The sequence below is a fragment of the Sturnus vulgaris genome, chromosome Z (genome assembly GCF_052056855.1).
Source record: "Sturnus vulgaris isolate bStuVul1 chromosome Z, bStuVul1.hap1, whole genome shotgun sequence".
NCBI classification, from domain to species: Eukaryota; Metazoa; Chordata; class Aves; order Passeriformes; family Sturnidae; genus Sturnus; species Sturnus vulgaris.
In genome coordinates, this window is record NC_142283.1 from 35,376,989 (window position 1) to 35,401,377 (window position 24,389).

Consider the following 24,389-nt stretch of genomic DNA (forward strand, 5'->3'; position numbering starts at 1 on the left):
CTGACTGGCAACAGAAACTAGCATTTCTTCCCTTATTTCTTACTCCCACTCTCACCTTTGGGGAATGCATAGGTTCAGTACTTCCTGTAGTGGCTTTTGTATCCAGGCCTTTGCATTTAATATCCATATCTGGTTGGTCTCTGACATACAGGGAGCCAAGGCTTTCACGAGGAATACCTCTTGAGGACTTTGATAACCATGCATTATATAGACTAAGGAATATGGCTGGCATCCCTGTGTTTGCAGGCTTCTCTGGCACAGTCTCTTTCAATGCTGTGCTTCTCCCAGTACAAGATTCTCTTAAACTCTCCACTCTCACCACAAATGATTGCTCTTGACTCACAGACTTGCAAATGGAGGCATGTGATCTGACAGGGGCCAAAACCTCTAATATGTAAAGTTCCTGTCTCAAAAGGAAGTGAATAGACTCTGCTGAAAGCAGCAGATACAGATGCAATGGTACTTCCCCAAACTGCTCCTCTGGGGAGAGAAGAATGCAGGTTGTTAAAGACAGTGGGACCACACAGCCTACACAGGCTACTACATTGCCTTGGTAGTAACTGCTACACAGTGGAAAGACCAAAGGTAGGTTGCACTTCTTGCCCACAGCAAAAGAACACATACCTCTGCAAGACAGGAGGGTACCAGGAAAGGCATGACCTCAAGGAGAAGTGTGTAGCATCAGATGGGGGTGTGATTCCACCCCAGCTGAAAAACATTTATGAGACATTACCTCCAGCCATTCATAGGGGGAAATCCTGAGCAACAAAGGTGTCCAGCTATGAGCACTTGCCTAAATGTATCTTCATCCTGATGGGCAACAAAATTCTCAGCAGATGTTTGTTCTTTTGTTATCCCTTTGTATTTTTGTATTTCTCTCCAGTCTTTCATCTTAACTCTGGGCCCTCCTGTCTGATTTCCATCTTCCTCCTGAAGGTGCTTTGTTAAAGGGATTGAGATGAAGTACTTAAGTTATCCCTGTGTAGTTGATGTTGCCATGGCAAGGTTTATTCCAGATTTTTAATAAGACCTGTAAAATACAAAGGCTGTCCAGTGATACTTACTTGAATGTTGCCAGGGCAACCTGGGCACTCCTCAAAATTACTGGTTCTGTGAGCCTTCAACCTTTCAAAGCATAATCAGCTGAAAATTGTGGGCAGGTTGGTGGTTCAGAAGTGGAAAGGAGTGCCTTTGCAGTCATAGACTTATCATAGAAGCATTTGAAATCTTGATCAATTAATTCCTTTGGATATTTTGAGTAAGTTTCCACTCAAAATCAGTGTCTCTGCTAACAATATTTTCCAAGTTTCCAGCTCGATGTCTTCATATCACTTGACTGTGTCCCTCCTCATCTTCAGATCTTCAGGTATGAAAACAGTGTGAAAAAAATTTAAATTACCCATAGTAGTACCAAAGTAGTTGTGCATGACCACTGAGAGTTACCTATTCAGTTAGGGACTTTTCTTATCACTGTCTTGAAATAATTCAGTGGCTGATTCAGCTCCCACTTCTGTGGCTCTTTGAGAGGGCAAGAATTGATGACTTCTGCTGGTCACCTGGTAACAAATGCCTTGCCGCAGAGATGACATGTAATCATATGATGTGACTACTCAACCAGGAAGGGCTTTGGGGTTTTTTGTCCAGGTGGTATGATCCAGGTAATTATGTGGCTAAGGGCAGTTATATTTTATTTAGATGTTGACCTGACAAGGGAGAATCTATTGACAGGCAGTGGTGCATAATGCAGGCAGATGTACGTATATTGTAAGCTTTGAATTTAGGGCAGTGAAAAGAAAACCAAACTAAAACATTCACATGTCACAGCATGTGCACCCGAACAAACCAAACTGTCACTTTCCATGGGTCAAAGGGGGCTGTAGGAATAAGCAGATATCCAGGGCAGAGGATTAACTGGAGTCAGGCTACAGATAAAAAGGGGAGAAAATGACCAAGATAAATACAGGGAGGATTTAGAGAACAAGTTTTGCACAGCTTTTCCAGCATCTTTAAATAGCAGGAGCAAAATTTTTTGTCTGAGCTGAACATTTGCAAACCAGGAGAACTGCCAGGGAAGTGATGGAAAAGCACATTTGGGAGCTGATAATTTTCAGCTTCACCCAGAATCTTTGCAGTGCTGCTTTCAATGATTTGCTGCGCAAAAAGATGGGAGCTGAGAGCCAGCCCAATACAGAGGGAAGATCATCCCCAAGACTGACAATGCCAAGACAGGAATCTTGAACAGAAAAAGCAGTGTGATAGATTATTCAGTGTTTCTTCTGAGAGGAAAGGCATCCTATCAACTAACCTTTAAACCCCTCTGCATAAACCAGTGACACAGAATGAGCGAACTGCCTCCAACACTTCCCAAGCTCAATAATTAGCTTTTACTTAGGGAAAGCTAAGTGACAAGTGATCTCCTGAGATAGACTAAAGCACACACGCTCTTCTGGTTGGTTGTGAGTGTCCATGTAATAGAAAAATACAGTCGCTTCTGTGCTAAGCTATTTTAGAGGTGCATACAGTACACAGGTCACGGTGAAGATGGCAGGAGCTGTAATTCTTTTGGAGCTCTGGAAAGCCAAGGCAACCAGCCCACTGCAAAGGCCAGAGTAATTCCTTACAGAATGCAAAGCTATGTGGCTCAATAGACCACCACAAAGATGGAAAGCTCCATAAACACCTCAGATCTGAAATGTCTCTCACTCTAACAGGGGCGGAATTCGGACTCAAGGTTTCCATGTCTCTCATCTCCTTGGCAGCCCCAGCAGGCACTTTTTCCATGGTTTCTCAGGGTCCTTCTCTAGAAAGGACTTTGCAGGAGAGGCACACCTGAACAAATGCCTGCCCAGTGTAAAGTCAGTTTTGCTGCTTCTGCAAACCAGGCACTTCTGGAAAACTCAGATCTTTGTTAGAAAAATATTTTGTTCTGTCATGCAGTAAGAAGGACCCATCAGGCTGCATCTGTTGACCAGCACTGCATATGAAAGCATTTTCTGTGTTTTGCTGAAATGTCAAATGCCGTTTAAAAGCTCAGCAGCCTGAAGCCAAGGATGGGAATAGTCTCTGAATACCCAAGAAAACATCCTGATGTGACATTTCTATTCAGCCAGGCTAAGAGAGACATAAGCATCCCAAAGCCCTAGTTAGATCTTGTGGTTTTGCTGTTACCACAAGACAAGGAGAACCATTGTTACTCTCTAGATAAGCATTTGAGAACTCGGTAAGTTTTCCTTTGACTACAAAACATATCTAAGCACAATAGCCCTGTGAAAAGGAGGCAAAGCAGACCAAATATTTAATGATACATGAAAAACCTGGCTGAAGAACTGTTTGGAGTCAAAGCTGATTAACCAGGTCATTAGTATCTGACACACAGATAAACAGGTAAGGACAACAAACTGTTTTACGAAATACAGAAGTCAGCCTGAGATATCTTCCTTTGCAAGCTGTGAAGTATAAACTTACTGTGCCAGAAAAAAATGAGCTTCCTTGTAAAACAGAGCCATATATGAAAAGCTCTTGATGGAAGGCATCTGCACATGCTGGAAACCTCCAGCCTCACAGATGTACATTAGACTTTAATGCATTCCCATGTGGTTTACATAGATAGATGACAAAATGAGGAATATCCGCTCTTCCCCTTCCCTGTAGGTTTCAGTGTAGATGGGGAAAATCCTTAGTTTTATACAGCAAACACACTGGCTGACTGTTGCTGATCATGTTTTTGATCATGGTGTTCAAGTTGCTTTAAGAGTACACAGTAAGTCTTTGTTAGGAGGATATGTGCAGCTTACAAGTATAAAGCATTATTTGGCTAAGGACACAAAATATTTTTAGTATTTGATGTGCAGTTCAGATGACCATCATGCTTGCCAGTTCTACAGGACACCTCAGGAGTCATTGGTGGCCAGGAATGCATCAGTCAGATGGGCTGGTGGCTGGGTCTGAGAATCCCAGGAACACAACCTCTGTGTTTCTGAGCTGCTTTCATTTTCCAGGTCAGTGGACATAGATAGCTTTGATGACTCCATCAATTACCAACTCTGGGGTTATTCTTTACTTTAGGATTTTTATTTTCAAGATGGTGTTTGAATCCTTCAGTATCTAAAAAACTTATCTCAACAAGCTCAGTCCTTCTCTTATTTTTCTGCAGATTTTCTTACAATTGCTTCAACTACCAGCAAACCAAGGGAACAAAAGGGGGTGCAGAAGGACCAGGCCTATGGAGGTGGGTTGTAGTTTGCATAGAGAGAGGTGAACATTTGCTGGAGCAGCAGAGACGAGAAAGAGAAATACATGAACAGTACAACAGTATAAAATCACATCTGATATTTGTATGGCATCTCACAGCAGCAAAAGCAGTATCTTAAGATCAGGTCTTAAGGGAACTCAAGAGGAGGTAGTGTGATAGACAGTTTCATGTGGATCACTCTGGGAAAGACCTGTTTAATGTCTGAAATTTACCTTTCCTGGAGTCAGGAGCCTGGCTGCAGAGCCTAACTCTGGCCACAGTGCCAAAACAATCAGTAATCCTCCAGGTTAATGATGTCTCCCTTTCTAGTATTTCTGGAGCTCCAACAACCCAACTGTAAAAAGAGGAGATCATGCTACAGATAAGGTTCATGCTAAGAGTTCAGCAGTACCACTGGTCCAGTGTCTGGTGTGCTGGGGAATCAGTAATTAAGAGACTTGTCTGGGCAGTTCTCCTTCATGCCTTAGCCTAGGAATCTGCAGTTCCTGCATGGGACACAGAAGAAGTAACTCCAGAGGACTCACAGATGACCATGCACACTTAGGGTTGCAGCTTGATGTGAGATGTTGCAGTTTTGTTTCAAACAGCTCTTCGCTGACACTTCTGGGATAGTTTCTTTGCTGATGTACTATGAGGGTAGTTCAGGAGGGGAGGATGGGAGGAAAGGCAGAATGAATGTAGCTAGAGGTGAGCAGACTGGTATTTTTCCAAAGTGAATAAGGCAGTTTTAAGTTTTTCTACCTTGTTAGAGGCTAGGTACTATAATAGGGACATGACCAAAAAGGGCATGCATGTCCAGGGAACGCTCTGTATGTTTCAAATGCCTGCCGAGCAGCTTGCAATTGCAATGTCTCCCATCCAAAACACTGCAAACAACCATGTCAGATTCCTAGGGCACACAGAGGGACAGCTGGGCATACAGTGAGCCAGTTCCCCCTGAGCAGCACAGCCTCAGCTCCTGGGAAGTGCAGGGCGTGGCTATGGTGGTGTTTGGGTACCTGTATATCTGCACACAGTGGCTCTGTAACCCTGCTTCTCCATCCCCACAGTGCAGGTCCCTGCACCTGCGGGGTAACTACAGAAAACTGAGCATCTTGTGACTCCCCGAAGAACTGGGGCACCAACTGAGTGGGGAGAGCATCTTTGTTTCTGTTATAAGAGATTCTTCCTCATGGCCTATACATGCAGAAATGAACGTGCAAGTTCCTGTTCTGTGCAGGTGTCGTATGAGCTCCCTCCCATGCAGCATCTGTGTCCTTTTTGCCAAGTGATAGCTTCTGCCCAAGGACAGCCCTTTTTTTCCATTAACCGGAGCTAAGTTACATAGCATTGACACTTGAAAAGAACCGCACTTCTGTCATTATTTCAACATTGCTTTGCAGTGGCAGCAAATACAACATAAAATATCTCCAACTATGACATGCATTGTGGTACTGAAGAACATTTTGTTTTGAGCAAGTAGCTAGAAGGTAAAACTTGGTAAGGAGTTTGCCCTCAGAAAAATAAGATAAATGATCTATGACTTTCCTTTCTATTGTTGATCAGTTATGATAAACATAGGGGGTCTGTAGCTTTAAAGGATAAGAAAAGTCACAATTTTGTGGGCCAAATAGTGGTGTTCCAGTGAGCTCACAAGGTACTCCATGGAGTTTGGTTTATGTACCCCAAAAGTCTGGATTCTCTAAAAGGCAGAGAAATTCTACCATTTCTAATCAAACTGTTTCATCCCTTTTTCTCCTGTCTTTTCTTTCCTTCCCCGTTTTGTTCAAAGGATGAGAAGAATCAGGTATTGATCACCAATGCTTGGCTGCAGATGGTGAGTAACCTATGACAGTAAAGTAAAGAAACTGTTTAATTGAAAACCACTGAATGTGATTTCTTACCTGAAAAGCAAGACTGCTGTCTTATAGCTTGTGTATAATGCAATACAAGCAGCCATTTTAAGTCCTTTAAAATTTCCTCAGTGCTCCTTTTAGAATTGAAAATTAAATTCAGGAGACTACACTAATACTTTGGACAGACCTGTTGACCTTTGGAGCACAAAACCAACCACATTGTTTTGCCAGTGGATGTAGGGATCTAGTTACAAAGAGCCCAGAGTTAAGGTCTCATCACAGGTAAGAAGAGTATCTTCAAGGCGCTCAAGGCCCTCACCATAAGCAGTGATGGGGACTTATGAGCCAGACACCCAGTAAGACCTAGGCAACCTGCACTTGCCACATCTGGGAAAATCGTGCCTCTGCCTGAAATTTGGAGTCTGGACACAGAAGTGGTCACTGGACCACATGCAGACTACTTGTAGGGGGTGGTGGTTAGTCCAGGGACCACAGAGGGCCTGATGCTGCTTTGCTGCTAGCAGCACCCAGGTACCTCTCTGGGATATTGCCTTCTGTTGTGCTTTACAAACTCCTCTATAAACATTCCTTCTCCCTCTTTGCAACCTGCTCCAGCTAAAGATTCACCTGCACCGCTCACGCAGAATAAGCAAAACTGACCTTCACTAAGGGAAGCGATCTCCTTTGCAGGAGGGAGTTTCCCATCAGATCTTCCTGGCTGCCGATGGTGAGGGATACAGTGTTTTCTTGTGCTGCATAAACAGATCTCCTTAAGGACTTGTACACAGGAAAGAAGCAGTTCTTGAAGGAAAAAACAGTGGGAGCCTTGAATGATTAAAGCAATTCTACTTTGATTTTCACAGCCAAACACTATCTCATATAAATATGTTCATCTGGGCAGACTGTTTCTTCCTCAGCTACCTGCTGGGATTTGCAGCAGAAATGAGCTTTTTTGTATTGCAAAAACTAACTCAGTCATACCTATATGACTACAGGATTGTTAGGTCAGAGCCTATGGGTGTCCTGTCCCTTGCAGAGATGTTCTGCAGGTGTAGTACTGATACAAGTTTCCCTTGCAAGCCTCCCATTGAGCTTCATTGTAAGTCAGAAGACTCTTCCAAAAAACCTTTCTCTGTTGTAGTGGAGGAGATGGGATCAGAAACAGCCCTTTGGCATATAAAGTTCACTTGCCTATCTCTCAGAGCAAGGTGGTTAATAAAAAGTCACCCAATTTTTGTAACATTTAATTGTTTCCACCCAACGGAGACTCTGACACCATGGTCTACCTACCCCACTAACCACCTCGAAAAACACTTCAGAACCACAGACCTCGTGGAGCTGCCTCCTGCCAGTGGTTCTGCCAGCCCCCCAGGAAAGGTTTGGGATGCCTGACTTCTGGCCACAAGATGAAGAGCCAGACACTGTCTTCAGTAGTCACACTGTTATTTCCTCTATATATGCCAGCTTATATTAAAAATCAAAGCTGAGCATTAAACTATTACCATACTGCTGCTATTGCTATTGGCAAAATCTATTCTGTTCCCATAATATTCCAGAGAACTTAGAAGACTTTTACAAGTTCATATAATCTGATGTATGTGTTTCCCAACAGTCCTGGGTTGATGCTTATTTGTCTTGGGATCAGTATGAATATCCAGGAGTGCAGAACTTGCGATTTCCTGCTGACCAGATTTGGGTACCAGACATTCTTCTGTATAACAGGTAAGCAAGATGTGAAAGGACCAGTAGGAGACTAGAACTAAGTGCTGACAATCAGCCATGCTTCACTGACACTATGGGCCTTTTGCCCTCTATGGATTTGGCTCTTAGCCTTAAGGAGTAACAAAAGCAAGCAGGCATCTGCTAACAGATTTTTCTAATAACCAGTCTAACTCTTCCTTGCTCTAGTTCTGCGGATGTCTTCTTTAACTTTTTCTCAATGAACACAGAGAGAAAACTATCTATAGTTTCTTCAAAATTACCATATCTGCAGGAGCACTATTGTCCTGTATCTGTCATAGTGTTTCTGATTGAAATAAACAAATGGATTTTCATCTCACTTTTGTTATCACATATTTATAAACCTCTCCATCATTATTCTTCTACTCTGAACATTCTCTAATCCGTTTTTCCTTCTTCAGAGATGAATCTTGTTCTTTAGACAGCATTTCTGCTGTGTTGAATGAAATAGAAACTCTCTAGACAGCTATTTTCTTTATGCTTTCCAGGAGGAGGGGAATTGGGGTTTTCTCTAGTAGTATCTTAATTCTGGACTTGTTTTTTGATCTATTGCAAACCCCAGATGATGTCATTCAGCTCTGCTGTTTTACTAGATTTTCCATGTTATGTCTTTCTCTGACAATTTTCAGGGTAATACTTTCTAATTACCCAGAGTAAATTTCATTTTGTTAGTTTACAGAGTTCACCATGATCCATATTCCATTCCAAACCCTCACAACAAAATATCCAAAGGAGGCCTGTAGAGATCTAGATGGTTTAAGTGTTCTTCTTTACTTTCAGCTTTGCTTCTTACTGACTCTTTATCCCTTTTCAGTCTCTAAGAAAGATGCATACAGCTTGGTCCATATTACTGTAGTTTATAAGAACATACTGAATTTCAGATAGATCACCAGCATCCTCTTAGTAAGAAAAAGAGATTGATTTGATGCAGTTGGCCCTTCACAAATCTGTGTCAGATGTTTCACCCCATCTTCTTTGAAGTTAGGCTGATTTATCTATAATTTCACCTTTAAAAGAAATCAGAATTTTCTTTCATCTCCCCTAATTCACCATGCCCTTCCCTCTTCTCCACAATCTCTCACAGATAATTGTTAATGCTTCAGAGGGTATTTTGGCCAGTCCTTTCAGTTCTCAAGAGCAAATTTCATCAGCTCTGCTGAGTAGACTCTGTCTTATCTACATTTCCTTTACCTGTTCGTCCCCTGTTCTGCCATGGGCTCCTGCCACTGTGTGAGAATGAGTTGCAAAGAGTGAGGCACGCAGAGTGCAGGATACTGCAGTTCTCTGCAGTTGTTGGGTTTTTTTCCTTCCATAGCAAATGTGGATCAGTCTGATCCTTTGTCTTTTCCTTGACCCCTTGTATTTATAAAATCCATTTTTGTTGCCTTTTATGTCTTTGATAATTATCACTCATTCTGGACTTAGGCTTTTCAGTGTCATCCCCTTTGTTTTTGTATTGGGGTCAATACTGAGGACTGAGGACTCAAGACATAGATAAAGATCAGATCAGAAGAGTAATGGCAGCTCTAAATTTTTAAAATCCGGTTGAAAGACAGAGTATGTAGGATGATGTAGCTGTGCAACATAGATCTGCATGTAGCCACTACAGGCAAGGCTCTACAAGTCACAGGATCCCTCTGTGGTTAATCTCTTCCCCTTTGGGAAGAGACCCTCTTCCCAAAAGCCCCCAGACCTGATCCTTTGAAGAATCATGTCCTTTTCTGGCTCATTACTCCCTTAATTTTCTCAGAATTTTTGGAACAGTAATGAAATTCTCTCTTCTTGGTCTCTTTTGTTCTTGGAGTTTCAATGAATCTCCTCCTACAAGCCCCTAAAATAACTTCTCTCCAGTGGTTTCTTCCAATGCTAGAAGCAAACTCTTGTCCTGTCTGGATCTCAGGAGACTGCAGAATTGTTATGTCAGGCCACCATTGTTGTTACAACAGATATCTGGGTAAGGTAACAAATAACTTGATTTATGTAGTGAGCTGCCTCATTTTGACAGTCGCCCTAGGAAAGCCTCATTGTTCCAACTGTCCAGTTTTGCATACAGCTAATGTGACACTTTTGCTTCTTTTCCCTCTGCCTTTGTTCTGAGACATGCAACACTCTGCCTCTCACTTCTCTGAGCAGCATGCAAGCAGCCTGCCCAGGTGCAGGCTGACAATAACTATGAGGAACTGAGATATTAGTCAAGAGTAGACACTTCACTCAGATGTAGGAACTTAATTCAGCCAAAAGGTTATTTTTATGTTGACAGTTACATCTCTACTCACACATCAGCTTGTTTTTTCTTTGTTTTGTTCTGTTTTGTTTACATTGTGTTACAGTGCAGATGAAAGATTTGATGCAACATTTCACACAAATGTGCTGGTGAACTACTCTGGATCCTGCCAATATATTCCTCCAGGTAGGGCACAGAGAGTATTTGTTTACTTTTAATCAAATAATTTCAAGCAGGTTTCCTTCATGAATGAAACCAAACTGTTTAAAAGCCATCTGTGGAAATTTTGCAACCTGTCTAATAATGGGACAGACCCACTGAGAAAATATAAATCCATTATCAGTGGTATTTACACTTTATGAGTCAGTAAAATGTTCTCCTGAGCAGTTTTCTCACAACATCCAGAGGCCCACCTAAAGTGTCATCCAAAGTAAGGTGGTGTACACCATGTCATCACGTTTCATGTGCAGTCCAGTTAGATCTCTGTTTTGTGGAGAGGTGTGTAAGCAGAGGAGACCCTGAGAGCAGCACTCTCACAGCCCTTCCTGCCAGGCTTAGGCTAAAAATCCAGATGAAAAGACAAATTGGGACTGGTCTCAGCCAGTTGGGCCCAAGTTTCTATCTCTTTTTACCTGTGTTGCTGATTCCCCGCCCGCATGGTCCAGCAGCCAGCTGGACTCATCAGCTAACACGCACCAACTATCTCACAGTTGCTCACTGTCGTAGGCAAAATATTACAAACTTTGTGTCACAGCATAGCATTGTCCTCAGGGACAGGAGGATTAGCAATGACTTCCCTGCTGGCCGCTCCACTGCTATTCCTTACCCATTAGACCCCTTAAAGTGTCCCAGAACATGAACTAGACACATCCGGAGTTAAATTCAAGGCTCGATTACCTCACAGATGATAAAGGCCAGCACTGAGCAAGGTTTAGCACAACAATGTATTTTCAAAGGACTGTGGGTCTGAGGCAGGGCCTGACCAGGAACTCCTTTCAAAGAGCTGGTCACAGTACAGTGACTCCCTGGGGCATGCTCTTTGCTCTTGTCAGACCAGGCAGCTGCCTGTGATCTGCTAGGGCCAGCTGGCACTGGGAGACAGGCTGGGCTGCTCCTGAGTGGGAGCCACAGTATCCCAGGCAACCTACCTCAAGGATTAAGTGAGAAAGATCTTCATTGGTGGAAGAAGGGAGGTTATTCCACTTATGGCAGCATCTTCCACCCGAAGTACTTGCTTGGTTACCTCATGATTGTATCACATCGAATTTTTGAAGAGGAAACAGTCAGAGACAGATAAGGGTAAGATGAAATGCACCCTGCACACACTTGATCATGACTGATTTCTACCTACAGGCATTTTGAAGAGCACATGTTACATTGATGTCCGCTGGTTCCCCTTTGATGTGCAGAAGTGTGATTTGAAGTTTGGCTCCTGGACTCACAGTGGCTGGTTGATTGACCTGCAGATGCTCGAGGCTGATATTTCCAACTACATCTCAAATGGAGAATGGGATTTAGTGGGTAAATTGGCCAACCTATAAATCTGCAGTAGTCTAATTTTCAAATGCAAACCTCAAATATATATATAGAAACAATCAATAAATTGGACATGGAATACAGATATCAAAAGTATAGATCCAAGAAGAAGCAAAAAGGAGGAAAAAAATCACATATCAGAGACAGCCTTTCAGCAGCATTCATTGAACTTGGTCTGAAAACACTGTGTTCTGAAGCAATTGCCTGCCACTGAATACATAAATGAAAGCTACTAGTCCTGACACATTTGAGCGGGTTGTCAGTACTAAACTTGGATGTGTCTCATGTAGCTGCATGGAACACTACTGTCACATTTACTCTAATGCATCAGCAAAATTCATTGATGTAAAAAGTATTTCACCAAAACTTTTACATAAATGGATCTTTCTCACCCAGAAAAGCATCAAAGTGTCTACCAATTCATAAACCCCATAGATTAGTATGTCTCTCTTCTATGCTTTGAAGGATACCTGTATTTTCAAAAGAACTTATGCCCAGAACTAGTTATTCAGAATGAGTTATTTTGAACTCATTTATGTAGCTGTAAGTCACAAACAATGTTACGGAAATGGATGGAACTTAGACAACGGCAAAGAGAGATTACAAAAAAAACATTTTATTTTCCAGTCTGGATGTACAGATAAGGAAATAAGTGGCCCAACCAACTGCATACAGTATTTTTATCATTCAGAGCGTCTGAGAAATTATATTCAGTTTTATGAGAAGCCAAAAGACTCCACAGTGGAGTCCTCCTAAAGTCCGGCTATTTCAGAGCAATCCTCCCTGTCCCGTGCTCCTTTTTGGCAGTTATTTTTGTTCAATATCTTTGCGTATCTGATTAAGAGTTTGTAGTTTATCTGCCTTCAACCCTGACCAGGGGAGAACAAAACAGGGATTTATTTAGCTCATACAGCAAAAGCATTAAGTATCACCTCAGGCAAGCCATGGCTATACCCTTTAAGAAAACTAAGCCTCTGCTGGAATGCACACATTGTCACATCATCTATCCTGTCCACAGAAACAAAAGAGGACTGAGCAACTTTGGCATGAAAGATACAAGGTGCTGAGCTCTTCCGGGTCTCCTGACATTTCCAGTGGTCTTGCAGTCCCCATCCCGCAGCATGTCAGGCAATCTTGCTGCAGCAGGTTCACCATCGGCAGCCCTGCAGTACATACATATCAGACAGCTATCTCTCTGAACCTTCAGATATGCAGATTTTGAGTTTGACTTGGTTTCCTTGTTGAAAAGTAAGCCATGCCCTGTCTGTTTTTCCTGACAAAAAAGTAGCAAATATGTATAGAGGATCACAAAACAGTAAAAAGTAGTGGCACTTGTCACACAGAAAATCTGCTGCATGTGCTAGTAAATATCAATAGTATATCAACAGTATGTTACCATTCAAAGAATGTAGGAAGGCAGAATGCACATGTTTCTTGTTGAGGTTGTGATGCCCAGGACTGTTATGTTCTGGCCCAGATGAGCTTTATTAGCTAAGCTAGGTTCAAGTGACTCAGAAGGCATGAAAGTAAACCCTAGAAAGCACAGAAGGTGGACTAAAAACAGCAGAGGTGACACACATTGGCTCATAAACCATCACTTCTTGGTCCAGTCCAGGGAGGTATCTGAGAGTCCTGCACCTCTCCCCACTGCTCTGATCACCCTCTCTGTAGGTGTCCCAGGGAAGAGAAATGAGATGTACTATGAATGCTGCAAAGAGCCATACCCAGATGTGACGTACACCATCACCATGCGTCGACGCACCCTCTACTATGGCTTGAACTTACTCATCCCCTGTGTTCTCATATCTGGCTTAGCACTGCTTGTATTCCTTTTGCCAGCTGATTCAGGGGAGAAGATTTCTTTAGGTAAGTGCTAAATATTTATTTGTTTCATAAGCATCCTATAAAATAGGAAAATAAATATCTCATGGTGCTATGGTGCTCAATGAATAAAGATTTCATTACAAGAGCAATAGAAGTACTTATTTTGGTTGCAGGAACAAGGATGACAGCTTTCTCTATGGCATTCATATATCCTGTGCTACATGTATCTTTTGGACTGGGAGGAAGCTGAACTTGCTGGCACAGGCAACAGTGATAGTATTCTGACATGCCTGTTATTTTCTTTGGTACATCTCAATGCATTTCAAAGCTCATTGACTCTCTTTTTCGGATAGAACATACTAGGAAGCAAAGAGTGAAGGGTTGTGAACAGCAGCAGCTGGGCACCAGATTTTCACCTTCAAAGTTCATCTCCCAAAACACCTAGACATGAGTCCCCTATGAACACAGCCATGGAAGGGCAGAAAGAGATTACTGTTGTGTGTGTTGATAAAAATGGGGAGGGTTCTTCCAAGAGAAGATAGGGGAGAGCTGTCAATACACCAGTCCGGCCCAGATGAGACTTTAACAGTTAATTGTGCATGATTCTGTCTCAGGATGGAGACTTCTAAATCATATGAAGTGTCATCAGTGGGTGGGTTTTTTTGGTTGTTTTTTTGGTTTGTTGGGGTTTTTTGTTTGTTTGTTTGTTTGTTTTTTTTTTTTGTTTTTTGTTTTTTGTTTTTTTTTTGTTTTTGTTTTTTTTTTGTTAAAAAATAAAATATATCAGAGCAGCCTGCTTAACAAGAAGTAAAATACAGGCTATCAGGGGTACAATTGCTGCCTATGAAATGTAGGATATGGATAAAGAAAAAAATTACTTGAGCAATATTGACTCAAAAATGGGAGCTAATGTTCATGAATTGACCTTTTGATTTCTCAATATCAGGATGGTTAGGTTTAACAACAGCTTTTCCAGATAGAACAAAGAGCTTCTTTTAAAACAGACTGCATGTCTTTGAGGTATGTTATATAATATGCCACAGCAAAACCTAGGCTGCTGTCTGTGCAAGTCTCTCCTAATCTTTAACGACCATTTGGGCTTTGTGCAACGTTTTGGAAAAGCACCAGTAGTTCACCAGTTTTGCAAGCTTCATTTCACTGAGCAAAAAAGATTTCAGCATTACTTTGAGAGAAGCAAGAGTTTGTGTGTATTAGAGAAAAGTGAAAAGAGAGGAGATAGAATAGCAGCTAAAAACACTCGCACTTTGTGGAAGTTCTAATCTTCATTGAAGCCATGAAATCATGGGTTTGGCTTAGCTGTATATCAGGACAAAGCTATATTTAGCAAAGACATCAGAGGAGCAGCTGCAGAGTTCATTTTCCTCATTCTTCCCAAATATATTCACTCTCTCCAGGTATCACTGTCCTTCTTTCCCTGACTGTATTCATGCTGCTTGTGGCTGAGATCATGCCTGCAACTTCTGACTCCGTCCCACTAATAGGTAAATTGATTTTCACTGCTTTGTGCACCATGTGTGATGCCTCTCAAGAGCTGTTCAAAGCCAATTTGAGGACTGACTTTTTTGTTACTCCAGTTTTGCATTCAGCAATGTCAGGAATGTCAGCCTGGACTTCACCATGTGCATTTATGAAAAGGATCTACATAAGGTTACAAAAAAGCATGTGAAACCTTAGAAAAGCAGGTAACAGCAAGGACTGAGAGGACACAGAATCAACACTGCGGAAAACTAATCTTCTTTTGCATCACCCTGCCTCCCTGCTATTACACAAATTTTTCCCACCTTCACTCTTCTCTCTATCTTAAGAGCAATTCAGGATACAAGGGTCAAAATTCAAGTGTATCACTGGAGCATTTTTAATATTTTTAATACTTGGGATCATCATCTTGGGACTGTGGGCCAGACAGATATCATTACAGCCTCTGTTTTTATAGAACCACCCCTCTACCTTGGTCTCATGGGGCCTTATTGCAGAGTAGAGGAAACAAACCTCTCCTATTTTACAAAATAAAAAAGAATTAACACTGCCTGAAAGACCTGTGAGTACAAATCATGACTAATGTACACATTCTAGACAGTAGAAATGAACAAAATAGTCAACAATATATCTAGGTGCTGATGGAAGAGACACCTCACAACTGTATAATGAAAGCCTCAAAAAAGTTATGTAATGACTAGGACAAAAAAATGCATTTTCTCAGACAGCTTCATTATCTCTCTTCAAGGCTTTAAAACTAGATCTGACTCTGGAGAAGGAGGATTAGCATGCAACAGTAAGAACAATGGCACCCATGGGCAAGAGTTTCTGAAAGCATCCAGAAAACTTACATATCTTAGTGAAAGTCAGCAGGACTCTTGGCTTTGAGTCATACAGGAGCTTCAAAAAAACTAATAAAACATCTTTTTGAACCTAGGACACAATGGAGACAGGCACAATTCTAAGAGAAACTTGTGTGTAGGGAGTGGACAAAAGCCTTCGTGAACCACTATTGACACGTAACAAATCCCATTTAGAATTTGTAAAGGGGTACACTTGCCTATGGCCAGTCCACTAGCTTTGACCTAAACAGTTTATACTAATACAGTCTTCTATCATAGTAGGTAGGATTTGTACCAAGAAAAGCTATGAATAATTATGTGCTTTCATGGACTTTGATGCTGCAATAACAGACAATTTCTGCTTATCAGAGAATTACTAAAATTGCTGTAAATGATATCCACTACTCTCTCATCTGCTGCAAATATTTTAATTTGTTATTGTAGACAATCCTGTTGGTCAGACATGATTTATTCTTATTAAATGTTGGATGGCTGTTCCCAGTCCCCACTTTCTTCCTCAAATGTCCAGAAATGTTCCCTGAGGACTTGCTGCCTTATTTACTCAGGGACAGAGTCAGAATGACATGTCTGTTCTTCTCTGTGTTGTCCTTTTGAGCTTTTTAAAGGAGGATGCAAGATCTGTCTTTCTCCATCTTCTTCATCTTGCAATGATCCCTTTAGGATTCTCGATGATCCCATGGATTTGGGCAGGTTCAGATCTCACAAGCAGTCTCTGAGTCCTTCCTTACCTATTTCTGGTTGTATTCCTCATCCTTGAACCATCTCTAAACACTGAAATGTCAGAGACCTTGATGGTGCAAACTGACGCAAAGTGCACACTGCCTTGACCTTATCACTGTTCACTGTCACTAAATTATCCCCTCCTTTCAGCAGCAAGTCCATGTTTGCCTTGTTCAGCTGTTTGTGTAGTGTTTGCGTAGTGATAGAAACTCTTCCTGTTGCCCTTGATTCCCTCGCCAGTCTAAATTAATGAGTTTTAACATTTCTGACATCAATCATGGTGACAAGACAATGCTTCCAGATTTTCATTTTGTAGCCTCTACTTCCCACAGCTCCTTCTCTTCTGCACTGAAGCCCTACCATAAATTCACAGTTTAGCCACACTCATCTACAGGTGTGCTGTTTCTTGTATTTGGAGGGCTGTGCTTTAAGCCCTTTCAGTTTTTATGTCCTGCTTTTTCCTTCAAATCATTCCCAGGTGGGAATACTAGTTCCCATCAAAAATGACTAGTCTGTTCACCTGAAGTCCAAGGTCTATTCTCTGCTCACTCAATTCATCGAGTCCTCACTCAATTCATGGTCCTGAGCTTCACTATTTCACAATAACTCCAGCCTAAGTTGCCCCTGATTATCCTGTTCCCAAACAGTTCTTCCCTGATAGTGAAGCAACCTGTGCACCACCCCTGGTTATACATTATATGTGTGCTGCCTTTTCAGCAGTCATCAGGGTGGATAAAGCCCCAGGTGGCAATGAGGGTTTGTGATACAGAGGTTTTCCTCAGTTGTTTTAAGTAGTCCCCATGTCCACTGTCTTTGGATGGTCTTTTTATGCACTACCACTGCAGAATGACTCCTGTTGGCCTCTTCAGTGAAACTGATCCACAAACTCTCCAGCAGCTCTTGTCTATCCAGACAGAAGCCTCCCCAGCCCGCATCCAAGTACCTTCTTCACATAACTTCTTCTCCCGAAGAACTTCTGATAGTGAGAAATGTCTCTCAACAACTCAGTTTTCCAGCAAAATTATTTTTATATGACTATGTGCAGTTTTCCAGCAACATTATTTTTACATGACTATATGCAGAGTTTCAGTTGGTCCTGCATATTCCCCAGACATAATGCATTGCTCACTCTGGAGGTAGGCTCTTCCACTTTGTTTCACCATTCTTGAGGTCTTTCTTGTTCTGACTACTCAATACCATTTTTTCCACCTTTGTCTGCTACTTCTGCATTTACATTTGGGTTTTTATCTCCCTTCCACAGTATTTCTATTTTAAAACCCTGCCCCTAACTCCTTGCTCTGCTCAATATTTGCCGGGAGACTGCTTATCCATTTGGCTTCTGCACCCAAACAGCCCTTTTTCAGCAAGTGCTCAAAGCTGGGCTGTGCACTTTTACATGATCTTGAGTTCTGAAAACCTTATCTTTCCTCTAACAATGTAACATAGCATCTTTTCCTCACAGTGGTCTTACACAGGATCCCAAATGGCATATTTTAGCTGCTGTACTGAACATGCCAGGTCATGATCACAGTTTTCAGTGTGATTTCTGGTTCAGTTAAAATCCTGAGGATTAATATGAGAAAAAGGAGTACATTTGGAAAGATCATTCAAGTTTTGAAGAATGAGCATGGTTAGAAGCAAGTTGCAGGAATAAACAAATATTCTAAAGCATGTGGTTTGTGAAGAATGCAGACAATTTCATCTTCAAGTAGAAAGATTCCTTGCTGATCTGCTGAAGAGTCACTGTTACTCATCTTTATGCATGTGGATGCAGAGATACTTTGCAAAAGTGATTCCCATGCTTTAAAAATCTGCATTACATTCTTAGGGCCTGAGTTTTTTAAAAAAAAACATGCATCCACACCTCTCTGGGTCTACATGCACCCTCACAGCCTTTGCTACTTCAAAGCCACTAATGCTTAACATGCTGTACTTTCTTCTTCTGACCTTGGCTTTAACTACTGAACTCTAATAATATGGGAAAATATCACAGCTGCTGTTGCAGTGTCTTTATTGAGGTAGCAAAGGGGAACTGGTCTAATATGACACCAAGAAAAGTACTAGCTTTTGGGATCTGGAACATATTTACAGAGTAATGTGGAAATCATACCTTAGTTTGTCTTAGTTAAGGGGAACCTCAAATTATATTAACAACAAAGTACCTCTCAGATTAAATAATCAGAAGGATCCAGGTGGGACAAGACAGTTGCTCTTTTGTACCTTTGCAAAGTGGGTCAGCCCTTTCTTGGTATGTGCTCTGCGTTCTCTGTCTGTTTATAAAGCCGCCCAAAGCAGAGACTCATACTCCACACATGCAACTTTCCCAGACAAGACATTCCTATTTCTCCGTAGCCTACCAACTATCATGTTAATCTATGTTAAAAACAGGTCAACTTCTTTTTCTATAAAGAGCAAGTGACAAGACTTGGTCTAGGAATCAGTGCCTTTGAGCACCAGGGCCCTGCTGCTCCTGCTGCAGGGTTATCGGTGGAGCTTTCCTTTAATGGTGAGCAATCCACTTTCTGTGCCAAGAAATGTTCCAGTTGGACAGGCCGGCCTCTGCTCTCACTCAGCTTTCTTGGGGTTTGCATTCACATCAGTAGGCTAGCTGGTCCTTGCCCAGCAGCATATTGGCTCCCATCCTTCTCTAGCATACCCTCTCTTTTGGGGAAAATATTTATTTTCAAAACCCAGTTTTCAACAGCACACATCTATGCGAAGAAAGACACCACAATATTTCAACGGTTGAATCCTGTCCTTCCACAGAGATGCCAATGAAAGGAGAAGGCTGAACCAGGGAGTGGTGCCTGTGTTTCTGTTTAAAACATTAATCACCCACAGCACAGCAATAAGTACAACATTTAAATCAAAAGAGTTAAGTCCCATGATATCTACCAACACAACAGTTTGGATAGAATCCAGCACAAGTCAACTTTATGAACAAGGATTCTTTCTCTACAGGGTACTGGAAGTCCCTCCTGGCACTTGAAACCTCTAGAATGTAGCTCTTAAAAGACTTTCAGACTGTGGCTATACAGCAACAACTGTGTCCTAAACTTACCCTTCCTACTGTAGCTTAATCATGCCTTGCAGGAAGTATGTCTTGCTGCAGTCGTGATTTTACTTACTTTTAATTTTTCTCTTTAAAGTTACTTTTACCAAGAGTAGTTGTTGGAGTTCATTACTTGAGGAAAGTATGTACAGAAATGCAGAGAACTCAAGATGTACTACACAACTAAATTACTGGTCTGACTGTGTTAATCACTGGGTAAAATCATAAAGCCTGTGTGATACAACTCAGGTATAAGACAATTGAGTTTTTTTCTCTTTCTAAAAACCTATGTAATTATGCAGATTTGTTTTTCACTATAAATGCCAGAAATTTTGTGTGGATTTCATGCACCTTCCAGTTCATATTATTGCACTTATCCAGTGCATTACATAGGAAGATGTAACCATGCCCCACTGTGTTGATTTCCTGGTTCAGCAACTAAATCAAAATTAAACAAATAGTGTGATTAACAAGTAGGGTTGTTTTAATTAGAGCCTTTGTACAAAATCAGGCTCTGCCTTTTGAAATTAAAGGACTAGGTAATTAATCTGAAAACTACATTTGAGGTATTTAGCTCTACACTGTAAGGATTATTTTTTTAAATAAAGACACTATGATCCGTGTTAGGTAAATGGTTGAACCCAATTATATAAGAGGTATTTTCAAACCTAAATGATTCTATTATTCTAGGTAAATAATAGTGGACAAGGCTCTGGTTTTGGTAATGGTTGTATGGCCATTTCTCAGGAAAGGATGAGTTCCTCCCTTAGGCAGTAGACATATGCCTGAATGCCTTTAAAGTCTTCATATGTCTGATCTGTTTCATTAAATTGTGTTTTCTATCCAAAAGCACCTTATAATTAAGACTAGGAAATCATGCATTAAGAAGTAACTGTAGGGAACAAATTCCTCGAAGTCAATATAGGTTCCTAACTACAACTCTTACCTTTCATTACTATCCTTTGGCTGGAGCCTCCTTAAGATTACACACTTGGTGGTTATATGATCCCACATCCAGTGGTACCAAATTAAGCAGTGAGGAGAATCAAATTTAGCATGCACTGCTGTAGGAAATTCTTCAGTAGTGCCTCAGGATAAGTTGCTAGTTTGGGCTCACAGACTTAAAAAAATTCATCTTCTAATGTAATATTTAATTCCTACCCAAATCATCCAGTTTTTTAGAAAGACAGATCAATCTACAGTCCACGTCAAGTCGGACATGGCCAAAAGCCATTGCTCTGGAAAGTTTAGATCAAGCCAGTGGGGAGCCTAACCAGCACATCTTCCTGAGTATTCTTTTCCCCTGCCTGCAGTATCACCTCTAGAAGGGCAAAACTTTTGGGGCCACATGGTACGGTCTGCACTTCCCCCTCGTACTGTGATCCTGTCTGCTTCCAGCACCAGATGCTTTGTTTTTAAGAAAACACCAGTCCCCAGCCTAGTAAGCCACAGGTTTACCTCTTGTTCCATTTTGCAGTGAGACACAGTCTGTGCAGAACTTACTTCACCCACCCATCTTACATTCACCTCCATTTTCCTGTGCTGCAGTCCCACTACTGTGAGGATAGGCTGACACTGTGCAGAGACAGATCCTAATATGCCTGCTCTGAGAACTTCACATTGCTCTTTGCGCTTGTATTGACCTGAAACTCTGCAGGCTTTGAGTCCAGGCCCAAAGTAGCACAGAAGGTACAGTCACATGGAAAAATAGCCAGCAGCACCCACAGCTGGACTCTTTCAGCTTTAGACCAAAGCTGAAATAAGCTCTGACTTAGCAGGTCTCTGTCCATCCTAGCCTGTGCTCTGAAGAAGTATCACTTTCAAAGTACTTTGTCAAGCAGATAAAGCATGCATCTGCCCAAAAGTCAAATCTTGAAATGAGATGTTCAGATGTCTCAGGCCAGTCAGATGATTTGTTTCTTCTGTAAACACATTTTTATATCTTGAAATTTGAGGCTTCCCCTTGCATAGAAGTGGTTAATAATTTCTAATTGTTTTCCATGCCAAAATAATTCCAAAGTGCTGCAAATCCTTATTTTCTACCAGCTCACTCCAGAATAACACAAGTGATTTTGGATCAAGACTCTGTATTTTGCTTTAAATTGAGTTTATAGCAGATAGTGGGGAACATCAGGAAGCTGATATGTATGCAGTGTTTGAAAGGGGAAGACAAGGTTCATAAATATGAGGAATTGGCACTTTCTATGATTAACATGCATATGATGCTTGACATTTTGGCTGGATGTATCAAATAAAGCACAATAAAAATAAAGTTATCTCCATCTCCAGTTAGCACAACTGCATTTCTCTGTCTTATTTTGCTAAGTTCCTCTGCTTTTTTAAAAATCACAACTTACTTGCTGCTCGAGGCTCCATTATGGTGATATTTTCCAGCTGTGTCCTCTCCTTGCTCTTCCTTTCCATGCCTACACCATTTCAGTAAGTATGAACACTTTGCACTGTAGTTAAGTACTTCTGCAGCAGATGCTTGAGGTGATTTCTTGCATTTAGTCATACAGCAAACAAGACTGGAAATTATTAGGACAGGGAAGCAATGTGGTCCTTTGTCACCGTCTGGAGTTACAGATTAAGTTATGAACATAAGGCATTAGTTGTTTTGACTAGAGAAAAAATAGATGAATACCTATTACATTTTTTATCATCTTCCACTCTGTTCTCAGCTGATACCATCTCACTTTACTCTGTTTTTTTGAGTTTTTGGAGTGCTTTCCCCCTCTATTCTTTTATGGTCCTGCCTGGTACCTTGTCAGAAGCAAGACCCTGCTCAATCTCTCTCATGAAACAGAAATTCTCATTCGAGGCAGCTCTTACAGTTTCAGTCCCCGTGACCAATGATGCTTTTTCTAAAGCCAAGAGTCTTGGATGTTTTTTTCTTTACAGAAGAATAAAATCAAACAAAATAAGAGAACAGTTTTACTTTTCAAACTGCTATTCTTCAAGCATATGGAAGGAGAAGAGTTTCAAAACACAAGTACCATATTCATATGTCGGCTTCTATATTTTTTTGCTGCCTGTGTACAACAGTAAGTCATAAAGAGACTTTCTCTTCTATCTTTTGATTTTCCTGCTCTCTGAGTAACTCTGCCATTGCCCTTTGCAGACTGTCACAGCATCTGCCCAGGACTAGGCCTGGTCCCTACCACAGGAGAAAAGAAGGGTGCTTGGAAGCCCCTCTGTCAGTATCTGAGGTTTTCATGAGCCTCCACAGGCTTTAGTTCTCTCACCTGGGCCATTCCCAGAAGGAGGAGCAGTGAATATCTCATTCTGAGCTCACAAGAAGCACAAAGTATTCAGCCCTGAATGACTGGAATTACCAGACTTAGAGTGGCTCTAACCCAGTTATTCATTTCACATGCGAAACCTGATGTCTTCTGCAAAGATAGAATAGAAACAGGAACACCAGTGAGAGGCATCCAACATCCAGCTTGATCAATGTGAATACCTGAGCAGAACACTTTCTTTCTTCCCCTGGTATTTCACAGGAACAACACGACTGTGAATGATCACAGTGCAGATGCTCTGTCTTTCTTGTGATTAATTATGTTAACAAATCTGGGTCTGTTAACAATCTGAATAACTGCTGGCATGATAGGATATGATATGATATATGATAACACTGTTCAGTGACAAAATCAAGACAAAACAGTCATCTTAGGGATTCTGTTTTGTTTACCATGTCCCTAATCAGTCCTTGAAGTTAATCCAGTTCCACTTCAGCAATATGTCTTCCAAAACATCTCTAAAATCATCCTAAGGTGGTTCTCTAACATCAGATAATGACACAAAACATCCAAAGATGAATTGCATGCTCTTAAAATTGTGAATTACAAATCATTACTATCCTTTTGATATAGGTGAATAATGCAAAGAACAAGTAGGTGTTCTCACTGACTTTTTACAAGACCTTCTGACTATCTCTAGTTTTATGAGGTCCATATTTGTTATGACAACAGCACCTGATCATCTTCTTATTGTCCTGACAATGATGATGACAACTCCTAGATGTTAAAACTGCTGTCCAGATAGTATCTTACATAATGTTTCTGGCAAAGAAAAGGAAGAAAATTAATTGTACAAGAGCAAATATTTCATACTTCTTGAAGATCAATCAAGCATCCAAACCAGCTGTTTTGTTCACTCACCTCTGCTGAAGAAGGCATCATACAAGCTTTAAAACCTATGAAGAGCATTTAGAAGTGACCAGTACAGTATCCTCAATATTCCTGAGGAATGTTGCTGTGTAAGTTAGGGATATTGAGAGGCTCCAAACACAGGTCTTCTGGTGCGTTTTTCTGGCCTGTGGCAGGTAGCCATGGCAGAGTGCAAGTGAACTACTTTCTTACCAGAATGCGTCAGTCACTTCCAAGCTTTGCCTCAGAGCAGGTGAATTATCAGCAACCAGATCCCTGGTCTTTCACATGCACCCTGATCTGGGATTGCTGCTCCTAATGCTTCCCACAGTGAAGGGAATTGTTAAAGATTGCAAGCTGATCTAGCAACTAGGAGTTACAAGTAGGACACAGAGGGATGTTTAGTGGGAGTTGTTAAGCATTTTCCTGCAGTTTAAGTAAAAGGGGCTGAGCTTCTTTGTAAAATCATATTTGCCTTTATCTCTGCCAACAGACATGTGGGCGTAGGACTTTGTAGGAACAACAGCTTCAAAGCACTAAATGAATAAATAGGATTCAGGACGGTTCTGAAAATACCGCCAGAAAAGATCTGGTGACTAGGCCAAGGCTGTTGCTTGAGAGACCAAAGCTCATTACTTGTCTTCCCTATGCCCCACCTCACAGGAGAGCATCCTATTTCTGTGCTCAGCAACATC

General features: G+C 41.3%; 1 protein-coding gene across 6 annotated transcripts in view; it reads left to right on the plus strand.

Moving 5' to 3' along the window:
• Window positions 1–24,389, plus strand: part of LOC106859660 (neuronal acetylcholine receptor subunit alpha-7-like) — a 60,351-nt gene that overhangs the window by 25,851 nt on the left and 10,111 nt on the right. For 4 of the 6 annotated variants that reach the window (XM_088156685.1, XM_088156687.1, XM_088156686.1 and 1 more), the window contains 7 exons: window positions 4,154–4,228; window positions 6,024–6,068; window positions 7,700–7,809; window positions 10,158–10,237; window positions 11,405–11,572; window positions 13,259–13,453; window positions 14,827–14,913. In XM_088156685.1, the coding sequence (XP_088012811.1) occupies window positions 4,154–4,228; window positions 6,024–6,068; window positions 7,700–7,809; window positions 10,158–10,237; window positions 11,405–11,572; window positions 13,259–13,453; window positions 14,827–14,913 (760 nt within the window). The remainder of the gene's footprint in view (window positions 1–4,153; window positions 4,229–6,023; window positions 6,069–7,699; window positions 7,810–10,157; window positions 10,238–11,404; window positions 11,573–13,258; window positions 13,454–14,826; window positions 14,914–24,389) is intronic. The other 2 variants (XM_088156688.1, XM_014887109.2) reach the window with 2 other exon arrangements.